The sequence below is a fragment of the Lissotriton vulgaris genome, chromosome 6, assembly GCF_964263255.1.
Source record: "Lissotriton vulgaris chromosome 6, aLisVul1.2, whole genome shotgun sequence".
NCBI classification, from domain to species: Eukaryota; Metazoa; Chordata; class Amphibia; order Caudata; family Salamandridae; genus Lissotriton; species Lissotriton vulgaris.
Genome location: NC_141694.1, coordinates 783812801 through 783829272, shown reverse-complemented (window position 1 = coordinate 783829272; position 16472 = coordinate 783812801). Strand labels below are relative to the sequence as shown.

The 16472-nt window shown below is 44.4% G+C and overlaps 1 protein-coding gene across 3 annotated transcripts in view; it reads right to left on the bottom strand.

Moving 5' to 3' along the window:
* AK9 (adenylate kinase 9) overlaps window positions 1-16472 on the bottom strand; it is a 1394796-nt gene that overhangs the window by 1298236 nt on the left and 80088 nt on the right. For all 3 annotated transcript variants that reach the window (XM_086926806.1, XM_086926808.1, XM_086926807.1), the window contains exon 4: window positions 311-363. In XM_086926806.1, the coding sequence (XP_086782932.1) occupies window positions 311-363 (53 nt within the window). The remainder of the gene's footprint in view (window positions 1-310; window positions 364-16472) is intronic.

Here is a 16472-nt window from a genome sequence, read left to right as displayed (position 1 = left end):
TCTGTGGTGCCGCAAGGAGGGAATTGCGTGACGCATCCGTTCTGGCGCATCCCTGCTGATTTGCAGAGATGCGCCAGAACTCATAAATCTGCCCCTATGTTTCTTAAACTGCGAGTTTGCATTTAGAATTTAATGACAGCTCTCAACCGTCGCCCTTTTATTGTATAAAGACAGGCTTCAGAACATCTTATGTAAGCCAATGACGGCTCACTATTGACATTCACAGTTATCTCTGTCCTTGTCGTGTGAATTCTTCTCATGAGCTATTACCAATATGTGATACAAATTTATCAAAAAAGTTCATCTTTACCGTATGTCCTATGTCGGTTTCAGTGCGAATTTGTTCTTCAATAAGTTCAGTAGCTGGAAAAGGGGACGAAAAGAAGGGCACGTGTGAGTACTACAGATATACTGTGCCACCTGTTGGCAATAACATTTACAACATGCAAATTTAATCTGGATATTAATCTGTTGCTTCGAAATGCACTGTATACAGCGATGAAAATGTGTACTAGTGAACAGCTAACCCAAACCGCTCTCTTTTTACCTGACAATTGTTTGCATGACACTTAGGCGTATATCACTTTAGCCAGGAAGGGAGATGCAATAATTATTGCACCTGGTAAAATGCCCTGCAGGTCAGAATTTAATGGATATGATACATTTCTCTTTTACAATATTTTCCCTTTATAAAGTAATATAACCTGAAGAGGTCAGTGATTTTTGCAGCAATATCCACATGTCTGATATTTACTTGGCATTTTCCCGGTTACATTTTGTCTTTTTTGGCCTGCAATCTATCTGGTGAACAAACTTTATTAAAACGGATGTCTACCAGGTGCAGTAAAATCCCCACCACTTCTTGATGTGATTGATCACTTGGCAAATGTTTGCACAGGGAATGTAAAAAAAAAACGGCCATCTTTAATTTAGGTCTTCTTCATTCCTCAATCTTAAGAAGGATATTAAATTCAATCACATACACGACCCTCGTGGACAAATCCGACCTCGGCCCTGGCCCTTTAGGGCTACATGGGGCACTGTGGCACACGGAGAGCCTACTGTGGGGCCAAGTCCAGCCACCTAGTGATGTAGGTGGAGCTGTCATGCCTGTAATGTCCATGACTGCGGGTTAGCAGTCTAGTTAGCAACGCACGTAGACGTGCGTATGCGCGGGCGTAACACGTCACGCGGTGGCCTATAAAATAAAGAGGGCGTGGCCGGAGGAGTTAGTCCGGACCACGCGGAAACTCAATCTGGTGTCCCGGGTCTATGAGCAGCCGCAGCGCCTTCCCCACCATGCGCATGCGGCCCCCGGACCCGACAATGGCGGAGAGGGCCTAAAGGACCCATGCTGTGCCCTAGCACGCCGCTCCTGTCTGCCTTCCGACAGTGCGCTGGCGCTCGACCGGCGGCCTGGCCCCCATGTGCGTCAAGACTGAGGTATGCCTCCCGCCCCGCACCTGGAGTCGGCGGATGAAGGCGATCGCTGGCTAAAGCCCCCGAGGGTGTGTTAGAGGCTCGTCTGGAGCGCGGTCGAGTGCGATGCGCCCCGAGTTGACATACAGGGGTAAGAGCGGCACTGTGTCGACCACCGGCGATTGGAAGCATTAGGCACTGCACGACAGGGATACAAACTCTTGCCACAACGCGAGGCCCTGCTCATCACCGGCCTGATTACAGTCACACTGCACGTTTGTCTATCAGCTGAGCAGGCCGTGGAAATTACGCCACGTGGTGGTACAGCACCAGTTTCGCATCACTCTAGTACTGGGCCTCTCCACATGCCAACATGGCTGCCATTCCCCCCATAGAGCTGTTTACAGTGGACGGCGCCCCTGCATCACTGGCGCCGCGCTGGAAGGACGGGACGGAGCTTCTTCAGTTCTACTTTGAAGGTGCTGGAACGGTGGATTTAGGCCCAGATCTCTGTACTGGGGTAAATGTATGACATTGTTCTGCATTCGGTCCATCAACTGTTGTTTTTGCATTTGTCAACCCGAGTGGGACGGGTATGGTCAGACATGAGTCCTGTGCTCTCCATGCCACTGGAATCAAGCTATCCTGGCTGATGAGGGCTGTAAGCCGGAAACTGGTCCTAGGATGCTTGTTTCCAGTCCAGAGAGGACCTGGCTTGGCAGTTCGGGCTGGACTGTTCCCACGGGGCACAGGGTCAAGACTGATTTGCTTATGGCTGGGTTCAAACTGGAATGGCATGGTGAGCAAAAAAACAATGGATTTAGGCCCAGATCTCTGTACTGGGGTGAATGTATGACATTGTTCTGCATTCTATCCATCAACTGTTGTTTTTGAATTTGAGTAAAGAGGCACAAGGAGACAGAAAACATCATGACAGTCTTGTGGGGTTAAACAGCTGTTAATTAATCTTCTACTGAGTTAGCATATGGGTATGTGCATCCAACGTTAATCCCTTCTCTTCTGCCCATCATCCCTTTGTTCCCCTTGGTCTAATCCTCTTTCCCACCTGGTTAGGGGTACTACTTACTTGCCTGATTGAGGCATCTGTTGCTCAGCTGGAGCGCTGACCTCCCTGACGCTGTTGCCTCTTTCATGACTCCATGAGAAGTTTTCATATAGCATATATTAAAGGCTACTACACTGTAGAATAAGTGTTAATTACAATAACAGGTAAGTGTTTTTGAATGTAAATACGTATTTTCCTTTTCAACCTCAGAATGTTCACTAAATCTGAAAACCTGTGAACTGGTTTTGAAGCACTGGATATGACTGGGAGTAGCGTAGAAATACCACATATCTTATCTAGAAAGTTAATGCTAAGTTTCTTGCTGCAATGGACCATCTGCTCTTTTTTTAGCATCTCTGTAGTGCTGTTTACATATCATATATGCTGTATGTTGAACTTGGGGTCTCAAGTTAGCAATAGCTTGCACCTTTGTCCACTAGAGACCCTTGCTTCTAGTCAGAGTAAGGGGGCTACAATCCTAAAATAACCCCTGCTCAACCCTGTGGTAGCTTGGTATGCGCAGGAAGGCTTATCTCAGAGGCAGTGTGTAAAGCATGTGTTAACACATACAGTAATACAGTGAAAACACTAGAGATGGACACAACACAGGTTTTATAAAAAATAAGTTTTCTCTATATAGACTTAACACAAAACCCAAACAACAAAAATCCGCAATACAGTAGTAAGAAAATTACTTTAAGATGGTAGAAATAGCTTAGTTCAAAGATGATGGTAAATGCGACACGTTTCTCTCAAAGTACCTTAGGATGTGTCACGCTAGCTAAACAAAATGTTTGCACAGAGAACGATGCGTCGGTTTCTTGCTTCGGGGGAGGCTATGCGTCTGTTCCTCAGTGCTTGTGCAAAGTAGGTGATGCGTCTGTTCCTTACCGGTTAGCAGGTGATGCGACGATCTCGTGGTGCGGCCCGGTTGCAATGCAACAAGATGGTGCCTTGATGCAATGCAAGGATCCGGTGCGATGCAGGAAGACGGCGCCCTTGATGGGATGCGACGACGTGAAGAAAAATGCCTGAACGCCCGAGAGCCGTGACGCGACTCTGTTACTTTGGAGCCATGACAGGCCCTGCAACAGGCTTCCCTGGTGATGCGTCGGCGACCCTTGCCATAGCGACAAGCTTCTACGGTGATGCGCCGACACACAGCTGCGATGTAGACACGCTTCTCTGGTGATGCGACGGCGACAGCTGCAGATGCGAAACGCTTCTTCTCGTTGAGTCGCGCTTCCAATTCCCAACAACACGCAGGCTTCTGAAGACAGAATTCCAAGTAAGGAAATTCAGGGGGGAGCTGGTGGTGAAGTCTTGTATCCCTGAGACTTCAGCAGGAGGCAAGCACAGTTAAAGCCCTAGGCGATTCTTCTTCAAGATGATAAAAGCTGCAAATAAAGGTCTTTCTCCTTGACTTGGCAATAAAGAAACTACTGCAGGCCGACCCCAGAAAGCAACACACTGGCTCGGGGGAAGTCAAAAACTCCTGCAGATTCTCTGGTGCTTCTTCTTGGCAATAGGTCCGTCTTGATGTCCAGATGTGATCTAAAGTTCTGGTGTCTGGGTCCCCCTTTTTATACACACATATCTTTTGTCTCTGAAGGCAGAGAGGATCTGTACCTAGTCCAAACCGGTTCGGGGTGCATTCTGCCAGTGTACAACTTTCTCCTTTGTCAGTGAGGGCTAAGGTTATCAGACGCACCACAGGTGGTGGAGCCAGCATTGTGAAGGCAAGCACAGCCCCATTCAGGCCCAGGTGCTGCTCCTCCCACCACTCCCAATGCAGATAGGTCCATTCAGCCTAGTGCTGACTCAACCTGCCCCCTGAAGCCCCCTCAGCCCCTGTCACTCACAAACCAGACATGCAATACACAACCTAGCAGAGGCGGGCTCGATGGTTTAGGCAAGAAAATACCTACTTTCTAAAAGTGGTATTTTCAAACACAGAGTGTTAAATCCAACTTTCCTAAAAGATGTATTTTATCATTCTGAGTTCAGGCATACTAAATTCGGTTTTCTACCATGTTCCCTGGGTCAGTTAGGATTATAAGATGGTATAATCAAACTGCCCATTCTGGCCTATGGGGACAGGTAACCTTGCAATAGTGAAAAATTAAATTGTCTGTAATTCACTATCAGGACATACTACACACATCAGAGCATGTCCTACCTTTCAGATACAGTGCACCCTGCCCTAGGGCCTACCTTAGGGGTGGCTAACATGTAGAAAAGGGAAGGTTTAGGGACTGGTAAGTGGGTGCACTTACCAAGTCACATGGCAGTACTAGACTGCACACAGGCTCTGCAATGGCAGGCCTGAGACACATTTTACAAGCTGCTTCTGTGGATGGCACAACCAGTAATGTAAGCTCACTGGCAGCATTTGATCTACAGGCCCTGAGCACACATGGTACACTGTACAAGGGTGTGACAGGTAGATCAAATAAGCCAATCATGGAGTCACTAATCCATTACAATAATTTACAATAGGTAGAACTTGCACTGTGGCACTGAATAGCAGTGTCACAGTGCCCAAAGCATCTAACCAGCAAAAACATATCAAAAACAGAGGAGACAACAGCAAAAAATGGAAGGGAGACTCATGCCAATGGTACGAGGTCTAACATGGTATTTCATTAACTAGTTTTACAAACACCTTCTCCAAGGGGGCAGCAATCACAGCTATATCCCTGGTGTCCTAGACCTTATTTCTTCCATGCAAAGGCTAACAGTCTGATGCACACAATACATTTGAAACTAAAATGTATTTGATGGATTTCAACTACTTTCATCTTATTGTACGTTCAGGAGACTGTGCACCGGAGATGATGCCAACCATCTACAAGCAGAGGACAGTATGCAATCCAAGGTGAAAATACAATTCTCCTCCAAGCAGCTATCTCATTGGTGACACTATAGAGGAAATTCATACAAAGGGGAAAACTTTTCATGAGATAGATGCCACTCCTATAGAATTCCTCAGGTGACTGACAAACAGACTAGTGCATTGGAAAATGTTGTGAAATGTTATCAGGGCATGGCAAAGATGCACTACAGGCTTCGCCCATGAGGGACACAGCACCCACAAACCCAGGTGTTAATCCCCTTGCAGAATAGGCAAACCAACCAAGTCTGCCCTAAACAGCCTCATTTCTCCCCCACTACCAACCGCACAACTACCAAATCATCCAGTACCAATAAACTACCACCAAGATAAGGAGACTCATAAAAACACTAATATTTAACACAGGTAAAAATGGCATTTCACAGGTTGACAAAGGCTGGGTTGCCAGGCAAAACGCCTTCTGTTGATTCCGATGTTGCCTGAATTAAAATGACATTTTCCACATACATGCCCCCTTTTTTTTGGAGTAAGGATCATTGATATTTTTATCACACCTAACTATAACATTACTTTAACCTTAGTTTTTTTGGAGTGAGATTCTAGTTTTTTTACGCAAAGTAATATTTAATTACAATACATAAATTCAATTCAACCCGGTGTGCGTAACAGAGTGTGGCGAGGGGCTGGCCTTTCCTTTCAGATCCCTCTCTTAGATGACGGGTGTTCATAGTAGGGTGTGAGAAGGGACTGGCTGCTCCTTTCAGATCCCTCTCTCAGATGACGGGTGTGCGTAGTAGGGTGTAGGGTGGGACTGGCCTCTCTGTTGAGCCCTCTCTCTGTAATGATAGGAGGGTGGGGAGGGACTGGCTTCTCTGCTGAGACCTTTCTCTGTAGTGATGGGTGTGCTGGGTAGGGTATGGAGAGGGACTGGCCTCTCCTTTCAGTGCTCTCTCTCAGATGATGGGTGTACATAGTAAGCTGTGGAGGGGCTGGCCTCTCCTTTCAGACCCCTTTCTTAGATGACGGGCGTGCAAAGAAGGGTGTAGGGAGGGACTGGCCTCTCTGTTGCACCCTCTCTTTGTAATGATAGGTGTACGTGGTAGGGAGCGGGGAGGGACTGGGCTCTCCTTTCAGACTTCTCTCTCAAATGATTCTGCATAGTACAGTGTGGGAAGGGACTGCCCTATCCTTTTAGATCTCTCTCTCAGAGGAAGGGTGTGTATAGTAGGTTATTTGGAGGGACTAGCCTCTCTGCTGAGACCTCTCTCCGTAATGATGGGTGTGCATAGTATGGTGTGGGGAGAGACTGGGCTCTCCTTTTAGACCTCTCTCTTATATACACATGTGTGTAGTAGGGTGTGTACAGCGACTGGTCTCTCTGCTGAGCCCTTTCTCTACAATGATAGGTGTACATAGTAGGGTTGGGGAGGAACACTGCTCTACTTCCAGACCTCTCTCTCAGATGATGGGTGTGCGTAGTAGGGTGTGGGCAGGGACCGGCCTTTCTACTGAGACCTCTCTTTGCATTTATGGGTGTGCGTAGTAGGGTATGGAGAGGGACAGGCCTCTCCTTTCAGACTCCTCTCTCAGATGACGTGTGCGTAGTAGGGTGGGGGGAGAAACTGTCCTCTCCTTTTAGACCTTTCTCTCAGATGACGGGTGTGCGGCGTAGGGTGTTTGGATGAGCCTTAACTCTAATCACAACTCTTCTGAAATCAATGAGTACAAATAGTAGAGTCTGATAAACATCTCTCCAGTAAGACTCCTTCATACAGGAACAAGTGTGCATAGCAGGACGCATTCTATGTTCAATTACTCCATTCTACTGTTCATGATCTCACAAGAGTCTTGCAAGATCATAACGTTTTTGGAAAATAAGAATTAACCATCTATGCATTACAATACTTATCTCTCACACACTTCCTTTCAAAAATAACCACCTGCATTCCTACCAATGGAGTGCATGGAGAACTCATCTACTCCTTTTTACCATTCGCGATCCCGCTAGAGTCTTACTAGTTTATTTAAAATTAGTTAAAAACGATCTACATTTATTTTCTTCAGAGTAGATATCCCTTAGACATATCCTTTCTAAACTTAGAGGGACAGCATGCCTTTGTGCTGGCCCTTATATAGCTTTTTATTTCATTTCCAAAACACCTCCTATTTTTCAAAGTAAACAGTAATGGCGGCCATTACATTTCTAACAGTTCAACAACCATCCAATCAGAGTGATGGTCTACTACGAGAGTGTGAAGGCTCACAGGAAAAACAGGCCTCTCGACCAATCAAGGACTCCGTTTTTAATTTAGCGCTCTCATGGGACTCCCACAGGACTCACGCAAGCCCGCCAAAATATACACATTTTTTTTACCCTTAATATCTCAAATGCTACTGAACGGATTTACCCCAAATCACAAAAAGTGCAATCCGCAGACCACGATCTACTTTGCTGGTGAATTTAGTGCAACTCCATTCAGCAGTTTTGTGGAGATTTGTAGGTAGTTACAGTTAGGGCCATGTTTCCATAGGAAAAGCATTTTTTGACTTGCCTATAAGTTAGGTGCCATTTGACGAATCTCCACGTAATGTTCTAAAAAAAAGTGTCAAGTTGGATCTTGTTCTGCATGAAAAGTTTCAGGGTGATCTGTCAAGTGGTGGCCAATAAAAAGAGGGTCGGGGATAAAAAATGTTTGGTTCCCAAGTTAATTCCTATAGAGTCTTTAGACACGTCAACAGCCCGTACAGCTGGACAGAATTACACTAAATTTGGCAGAAAGGTAGATTTTGTTCCAGAAGTCACAATGTTTGCTATTTGGTGTAAATTGGTTCAGTAGGAAGGAAAACCACATTTGTATATCTGTGCAGAGCCTAAGCACAGACCTCAACGATTGATTTAGGCCCAGATCTCTGTACTGGGGTGAATGTATGACATTGTTCTGCATTCTGTCCATCAATTGTTCTTTTTGCATTTGTCACCCCGAGTGGGACGGGTATGCCCAGATGTGGGTCCCATGCTCTCCATGCCACTGGAGTCAAGATATCCTGGCTGACGAGGGTTGAAAGCCCGAAACCGGTTCGAGGATGCTTGTTTCTAGGCCAGGGAGGACCTGGCCTGGCAGTTCGGGCTGGACTGATTTGCATATGGCTGGGTCCAAACTGGAATGGCATGGTGAGCAAAAAAACGATGGATTTAGGCCCAGATCTCTGTACTGGGGTGAATGTATGACATTGTTCTGTATTCTGTCCATCAATTGTTCTTTTTGCAGGGATCTGTTTGGCTGCCAGCACTCCAACCAGGATGTGTTAGCAGTCATCTGGGAACCAATATACATGATAGCACCCCATTGAAATGAATTGAAGTAAATGGCAGGTTTTAAGAGTCACAAAAAGGAGAACGTATGAAGGGTGATAACAGATTTTAGTTACAACTAGCTTACCCGTCGTGCATTGCTGCGATATCATAAGAAAGAAAATTTAAGGAAACTTGTTATGATAACATTCAATTTACATTGTGTCATTTTTTTTAAACGTATTCATTTTAATATGGAAAACATTTTAAAGTGTTGTTTTAATTCTGTTTATTTATTCGAGTGCTTGTGGATACACAGTATTTTTTGTTTTTCCGTCTGGTGCGTACACGAATAAATCAGAAGGTTTTCCGACACATGAGCTGGCCACATACAGTTGTCCATGTGAGAAGCACGGATTCTTCAAATCTAGTCCACACACTAGCAGCGATTGTCCTTGTGCTTTGTTGATGGTCATTGCAAAAGCCAGTCGCACCGTAAACTGTAAACGTTCAGTATTGGAAAGATTTTGAGGGCCCTGGGGGGCCGGGGGGCCCATATGTAACAAATGTTTCCTTTTTTCTTTTTATTTGCCAGAAACCTTCGCGGAAGTGTACTCAACAACTTTTAACAATTTTTTTAAAAATTATTATTATTTATTTATTTTTGCCAGAAACCTTCGCGGGAGTGTACTCAACAACTTCCCAAAGTTTCATGGCGATCGGATGAATGGTGTAGTAATGCATAAAGGACAAACAGACATACTTTAGTTTTTATATATATATGGAAGATATAAATTATTTGTTGATGGTACCATACAAATTTTATGAATTGTGGTGTGTTCTACATATTTCAGAGGAAACTATTTTCTCATGATTTTCTCATAGAGGTTATGGAAGGTGCTCCAGAAACTAAAATGAGAGCATATTTTCTGCAAATTTACACTATATTTCTCAGCCATATGAAAATGAAGTCTGACGTTGACAGTAAATAATGTACTTCCAACAGGAGCAGCCTGTCAGTTGATTACTGTGTGTTCTACTGCAGCCTCCGTGTGAGAAAAAACCCTAGGCAGTCAACAAATAGGCAAACAAGTAATATAAAGTGACAGCGAAAAAATCATACATAGAGAATTAAAATACAAATAATCATTATTTTAATGAACATAGATAAAAATCATACAGGTAACTGGAATAACCATTACTGTATGATAATAAAAATTAGTTAAAAAATATACAATTCATACATTTATTATATCATCATGTAAAGAACATTCCTGCAAATTAATATCATTAGTATCAAAAAGGAACAACACTGTGGCAAGTAAAGACTCAACGCGCGTTTCGGCGTGGACAACGCCTTCTTCAGGAGACACACAGTGATATTGTTTGTGAAGAGTTATAGGACAGTTGTATACAGAGTTATAGGAGAGTTGTATACAGGAAAACACACAATTAGATCCTGCAGGTTCGGCAGAACAATGGCCGCAATGGATATAATCCTGATATATTGAGAACGGAAACATCGATTCTTATGATGGCCTCCTCCGAGTGGGTAACACCACAGCTCGTCTTTTTGACATAGATCCTTGGAGACTATTGTATGGTTCTAATATTCGCTATTTAACAACCACTTTCTAATTGTGCCACTACATTGTCCCCTTAGATAGATCTGTATTGAATAGCACTATTGATTTAGAGTCGGTCTTTTACAGCGAGACGCTTGCATTCCTAAGTATTTCTTCTATATCCATGGTCCTTTAGTGGCCCCGCCCCCAACTCCGCGAAGTTGCTGGCGGAGTTCTGTGGAGACGAGTCGGACTGAAGCGATTACGCCTCGTTCTGCGGGTTGCATGTAAGTGATAATTCCCTGCGCCTCCTCCCAAACCAAGTGGCCCTTGCGGAAACGGGAGTAAGATTGCCCGATTAATTTTCCTGACCACGATCTGTTTCCTCTTCTAGGATTCATTCACGACAACACTCACTTGGTAACTTTTGAAAAATGGCGATTGCCGCCGGGACTTGCCGAGTTTTTTCCACCTAAAACCCACGTGGACCCATTCAAGTAAATGTCACTCTTATGAGGTATGTTACGCCCCCTCTTTTGACTCGGAGCTGTCTCCCCCATGTGATTCTGTCACCAATAAGATTATTCTCATTCTGTTACAGCGCCTACATACGTGACAGTACCGCAATTAACTTCACCCAGACCTCGCTGACATATTCATATGGCGCCAGGTCGGCATAATTAAAGGTATGACTCTTGGGCTAAGTATTGTGGCTTTTCCATTAAGGTTGACCATACGTGCCCATTGTTAATTAGAATAGTTTTCCCTATTCCGAACCGTAAAGATATTCGACTTTTGGCATCATAGTTGATTTAACCTCTGATGTCTCTTTGTCTGTGTAGCGAATTTTATACCACTATACATTCTCAGTAATAAACATCCTTGGTTCAATTTATAGTTGGCAGTTTCTCGGAGCAGCTAGTCCCACCAGGAGCAGTATATTAATTGGATTCCCTACTGCAGTGATCCTTCTCTACCCCAAAGTGAGTCTCTACCTTATAGAGTGTCTCTTACTATGTGTTTTTTTAAAGTCCCTGTTGGTTAGTGTTCCCTTTGTAATTATAACCCACACCATTGAGCTAGAGCATGATTAATTGCGCACTCTGCTCTCATTGCCCATGTCCTGAGGCCCGCAGTGGCCCGGACTCCATGGTTTATTTTGCCTTTATTAACCAACCGCTATGGTTTACAGGACGATGACTGTTGTGTCCAGCTAATTAAATTTTTTGACACTGGCTTTTTAATTTTACAGATAGGACGGCCCCACTTCGCCCCTTCCCCCACTGCACTTGTCCTGATGAAGACCCCGGTAAAGGACTTAATTTAGCCTACATATAGGGGTCGAAACGTCGACGACTTTCTCCATTGGGACTTCCGGCACATCCCCTGGATTGTATTAAACTACATACGTGACCGTAGAATGTCCCCAGTCGAATTGTATTTTCAATACTTGCCATAATCTGTGTTGGCTCTTGGTTTTTGGAATAATTCCAATTACGTTTCGAAGATTGTAAATATTTACCTTTTTTGAGTCTGTGTACTTTCCCTAACTTTTTCACCGCCTTTGAGCACCATTTCTTCTCCTCCCCCCTTTTCCCTCTCCCTACATGGGGCTTTTTCACTTTTCTAATGTGATTGTAAAATGCTTCACTGATTCATACGTAGTGTTGTTAAATAAATGACAACATTTATCTAAGAATAACAGTTTGATTAATTTTTAATTGTTTGGCAACTGTGTGCTCTCACTCAAACACGTTCTCCTTGCGGGGACCCTTTCTTTACATTTACCAGACAACGCCCAGGTCCCCGCGACTGCATGGGTTCAACCCCCCTCTTTTGTAATGACCTCTGAGCAGGTGCTGACCTGCGAGGTTTCCAGTTCTTTAGATTAAATTCTAACTAACCATGGTGGAATCTGAGATATTATCCTACACAGAGGCATACATTAACCAACTGACTAAAGATCTATCAACCACTTTTTTGTCAACAACTGCACCACTAATTGATATCACTTTGAATGACAAAATATCTCGGTTAGAGAGATTAGAGAAGAAGCTTATTAGAACCAGATTACATGGACATTTGTTCACCAAATACCTACAGGAAAACATAATCCCGGTAGGATTACAAATCAAAATCGAGCCAGCCATATTTGTGGACGTCCCTAAGTTCAAAGAAGGGTTCAGCTACGTAGCCAATAACTGCTCCCGGCACTGGATGGTGCTAGGAGTGGAGACGGCTGCTGAACAGGTGGTGTCACTCAGTAAAGAAATTGCAGACCTCAAAGCCGAAATCTTAGGGGACAGCACTTTGACCAAAAGCAAGGAAGCTCTAGAAAGTTTGGAAGCATCGATCAAAGAATTTGACATAACAGCACAAACAAAAAAATTGGAGAAATTGGCGAGAGACCTGAGAACATTTGACAAAAAATCTGTTTACCCCTATCTGCAACCAGATTACTACAAGCAGGACACCCAAGGACGCTTTTCTAACCGCGGCCGTGGTGGGTATAGAGGAAGACGGAACTTCTCAACTTTTTCCGATTCCTCCTATAGTTCTGGTAGTGGGAGTGAAGCAGGCCCTAGTACTTCTTATAACTATCCACCTGGAGACACTAGCTACCAACAGTACCCCCCCAATTTCAACCTAATTTTTTAGATCAGGGCCGGGGACAATGGCGGCCCCCACGTGGACGTGGAACAATTGGAACAGAGGACAGAGGAGAGGGCAGCAACAAAATTCCGGATGGGATGGCAACAGGGGCAAACAACAGAAACAAGTGACATTCCGCCCCGAACCACACGGAGAAATCTCGACTCGGAGAAACGCTTACCGATGGTGAAGGAAATAGCCGCCATTGCATCTAATGTACCCTCCATCAACAGTTCCACTGCTAACCCTGTGATCAATATTTCAATTTACCAACTACAGGATGAGGAGATTAAGGTTTTAAGTAAAGGCCTCTCCTATGTGCCCACTGCCCCAGCAAATAAATTTCTGCTGAAGACTGAACTATATAGATTCTTCAGAAAGATCTGATTGAGGTATTTCTTTCGGAATCAAACCACCAGGCAACAAGGATCCATCACAGGCCTGAGGGAACCGTCCACGTTCTTTCCACCCACGTATGCAATGAGCCCCAGAATCCTGGCGTTTGAAGACATCGTGACAAAAGCAGTAGACCAAACCTTGGACAAAAGAAAGTTTGTCAGACTAAACCTCAATAAGAAAGAAAAACAAGCACTGACGGATCTGTGCACCAACAAACGAGTGGTCATTAAGCCCGCCGACAAGGGCGGGGCGATCGTTGTACAAGACCTGTCCAAGTATAAGGAGGAAATCAACAGACAACTGGCAAATGGTGTCAGCTACCAAGAACTACCCAGTGACCCATCGAGAGAGTTAGCCCTCACGATTTTGTCTACCGCACAGAAGGGTTTGGAGGGTGGCTTCCTAAGTGAACAAGTGTTTAAATTTCTAAACCAAAAATTCCCGAGGTTGGCAACAATTTATACCTTACCCAAGGTCCATAAAAATCTGGAAACCCCCCCAGAACGTCCAATTGTGTCCGGGTGCGGATCCATGCTAGAACCGCTATGTAAATACATTGACTTTTTCCTAAAGCCCATTGCCCTCAACACCTGAGCCTATCTTGGTGATACCACCCAAGTGATCCAACTGATCGATGAAAGACCATTCGATCCCAAGACAACACTTTTGGTAACATGTGATATCATATCACTCTACACTAGCATCCCGCAACAGGATGCTTTGGATGTGATGAAAGATGTATTAAACAAAAGACCGGCTCCTGTTCAAGTTCCAACTGACTTTATAATTGATCTACTGAGTATTGCAATGAAGAAAAAAAAATTCATCTTCCAAGAGCAATTCTATGTACAGACCAAGGGCGTGGCGATGGAACCACTTTTGCTCCCAATCTGGCCATCATTTATATGGACCATTTCGAACAGGAACATGTTTTTTCACCAAACAATCCTTTTTCAACAATGCTGACCCTATGGGTCAGATACATCGACGATGTTCTATGTATTTGGCAAGGCAACAGTGACCAACTTAAAGAGTATCATGTTTGGCTGAACCAACGGAACTCTCACATCCAATTCACTTCGGAATCAAGTAACACAGCCATACCCTTCTTGGACATCTCCATTTATGTGGAGGACGATCGCCTGCTGACCACACTTTTCAGAAAGCCAACTGAGCGGAACTCTCTGCTACAGTATGGGAGCCATCATCCTAGAGGCCTCAAAGATAACTTACCCATTGGCCAATTTCTCAGAATTAGGAGAAACTGCCCCACACGCACCAATTATATTAAGGAGTCTGAGATTCTTAAGGAGCGCCTGATATCACGTGGCTACCCCGCCCGTATGGTTAGACGTGCTAAGAAACGAGCATGGTACAACCCGCGAGAAAACCTGTTGAATCCAGAAACCCGTGATCCTACTGAGTTGAATCGAATGATTTGTGTCACCACTTTCACCACAAGAAGCAACGAAGTGAAACAAATCATCAACAAGAATTGGCTTCTAGTAGCGGACGAGATTGACCAACCACAGCTCCCCCTTCATTCCTTCAAAAGGTCGAAGAATATTCGAGACATGGTGGTGCATTCGTATTTGGAACCTGAGAGTCCCCCTACACTCACAAGCTTATGGAACTTACCACCAGTAATTGGACACTTCAGATGTGGCACATGTACAGCTTGTGAGACCACTATCCAGACTAAAACTTTCACACATGGCGACAAGGTTTTTTCCTTAAAACATCATACCAACTGCAATACAAGCAGTGTGATTTACATTATAAAATGCCCATGCAATCAAGTTTATGTTGGACAAACCCAGCAAAAAATCAAGTCCCACATCTCTTCACACTGTAGCAGACTACGATGCAAGGTGTTAGGTGCCCCTCTGGTGGACCATTGGCATAGCGCCGGACATATAGTGTCGGACCTAAAATGGTTAGTCATTGAGAAGGTGTCCCTGGGTAGGAGAGGGGGAAATTTAGCATCTGTCTTGAATTTACGTGAATGTAAATGGATGTCCCTCCTGGACTCGATTAAAAATGGGCTGAACGAGCAGGATAGCAGTTTTGCACAATTGGCAGCATTAAGATGATGTTTTTCATGCACTCGATGTTCACTCGTTTACACCCTCATGCTTGAGAGGTGCACGAGATATCCCATGTACTTTCATTTAAATGAACCTTTTCAACAATGTGCTTGCTCGCTTACACTCCCATGCTTGGTAAGTGCGCGAGCTCTATGTACTCTGACTTCTGATTGATCATCTTTGCTATACTTGATATACTTTAAAGGTGCACGGGTTTTTTCCATGTAATATTGAATCCATATGTACTGCTTTATGCTCACGTTATGTGTGCTCGTCTACACACTCATGTTTGAGAAGTGCACGAGTTTTATCACCACAGCTCGTCTTTTTGACATAGATCCTTGGAGACTATTGTATGGTTCTAATATTCGCTATTTAACAACCACTTTCTAATTGTGCCACTACATTGTCCCCTTAGATAGATCTGTATTGAATAGCACTATTGATTTAGAGTCGGTCTTTTACAGCGAGACGCTTGCATTCCTAAGTATTTCTTCTATATGCATGGTCCTTTAGTGGCCCCGCCCCCAACTCCGCGAAGTTGCTGGCGGAGTTCTGTGGAGACGAGTCGGACTGAAGCCATTACGCCTCGTTCTGCGGGTTGCATGTAAGTGATAATTCCCTGCGCCTCCTCCCAAACCAAGTGGCCCTTGCGGAAACGGGAGTAAGATTGCCCGATTAATTTTCCTGACCACGATCTGTTTCCTCTTCTAGGATTCATTCACGACAACACTCACTTGGTAACTTTTGAAAAATGGCGATTGCCGCCGGGACTTGCCGAGTTTTTTCCACCTAAAACCTACGTGGACCCATTCAAGTAAATGTCACTCTTATGAGGTATGTTACGGCCCCCTCTTTTGACTCGGAGCTGTCTCCCCCATTTGATTCTGTCACCAATAAGATTGTTCTCATTCTGTTACAGCGCCTGCATACGTGACAGTACCGCAATTAACTTCACCCAGACCTCGCTGACATATTCATATGGCGCCAGGTCGGCATAATTAAAGGTATGACTCTTGGGCTAAGTATTGTGGCTTTTCCATTAAGGTTGACCATACGTGCCCATTGTTAATTAGAATAGTTTTCCCTATTCCGAACCGTAAAGATATTCGACTTTTGGCATCATAGTCGATTTAAC